This window comes from Sphaeroforma arctica (assembly GCF_001186125.1).
Source record: "Sphaeroforma arctica JP610 unplaced genomic scaffold supercont1.8922, whole genome shotgun sequence".
In the NCBI taxonomy this organism is placed as follows: Eukaryota; class Ichthyosporea; order Ichthyophonida; genus Sphaeroforma; species Sphaeroforma arctica.
This window is the reverse complement of record NW_014031636.1, coordinates 1-1159: the sequence shown is the minus strand read 5'-3', so window position 1 is coordinate 1159 and position 1159 is coordinate 1. Positions and strand designations below refer to the sequence as shown.

Here is a 1159-nt window from a genome sequence, read left to right as displayed (position 1 = left end):
ATATTTCAGAGGGCTATGTATTCGTTGTTGAGAGAAACTACACACCTCGCATGAGACATGACACTGATGACTGATGACTGGCGACAGCTGACATTTCTAAAAATTCTGACAGGGGTGTTCATAAATAAAAATTGCAAAAAAAAATGAAATTCCGATTCGAAGATCGATCAGATATAAATAATGGGTAAATTTGTACAATATGAACATTATAGCTATCCGAAAGGTGGTTTTAAAGCGGTTTAGGCGATGCGTTTATTCAGCACTGACGTGGCCTTCAAAGCAATCCACCACCGAGGCAGTGTGCTGTATACACCTAAACATAATGGGCGCGTTTCAACTAGTATGCGCAAGGCTAGTCTGTACATGTTAGGTACCCCTGTGTCCTCTTTACATAACACATCATCGTGTTCGTTAAATCAACTGAACGCTCGTATTGGGGTGAATCACCAAGTGAAACACAATACAAAGTACGCACACTTCACTACAAGCACATATTTAAGTACGCGTCATACAACTGACAGCATCACACCCATCAAAGACGATAAAGAAAAAACTAATACAGTTGAACCTCAGATACGTGCACATAAGCCTAGTTTTCTAAATGTAATTAGTAACTATGCACCAGGGGTGTTGGCCTGTGCGGTGGTTATGCAAATAGGTACTGGTGTTGCATCAAACCTGGGTCAGTGTTTGCTCAACATGCAGGGTATTACTGGCGCTCCCTCGCCCATCAGTGCCGTACCTATAGCCATAGTAACGGGTATGATCATCGGCAACACAATCACTCTATCCACGTACTTGAAGCCTGGTTTAGACTTCACGAAAACCAGGTTGTTGCAAGCAGGAGTGGTTTGTGTAGGTGCGAAATTGAGTGCTATGGACTTGCTGACAACAGGGTTACTAGGGCTGCCATGTGTTGCAGTGACTGTGGGGACAGGCCTGACATTCATCCCGTGGTTAGCAAGGCGGGCGGGCCTGACTGACAAGATGGGGTCGTTGATTGCGGGTGAGTTTGTATATATATATATGTGTGTGTGTGTGTGTGTGTGTGTGTGTGTGTGTGTGTGTGTGTGTGTGTGTGTGTGTGTGTGTGTGTGTGTGTGTGTGTGTGTGTGTGTGTGTGTGTGTGTGTGTGTAGTGTAGTAGTAGTAGTAGTACG

General features: G+C 44.4%; 1 protein-coding gene across 1 annotated transcript; it reads left to right on the top strand.

Annotated features, from left to right (window-relative positions):
• Positions 1-246: 246 nt before the first annotated feature.
• Positions 247-1006, top strand: SARC_16798 (hypothetical protein; the record flags this gene model as incomplete). The annotated part of the gene is made up of 1 exon (XM_014289100.1): positions 247-1006. A coding segment is annotated over one exon (760 nt), but the record flags the coding sequence as incomplete, so codon positions are not given.
• Positions 1007-1159: the final 153 nt, after the last annotated feature.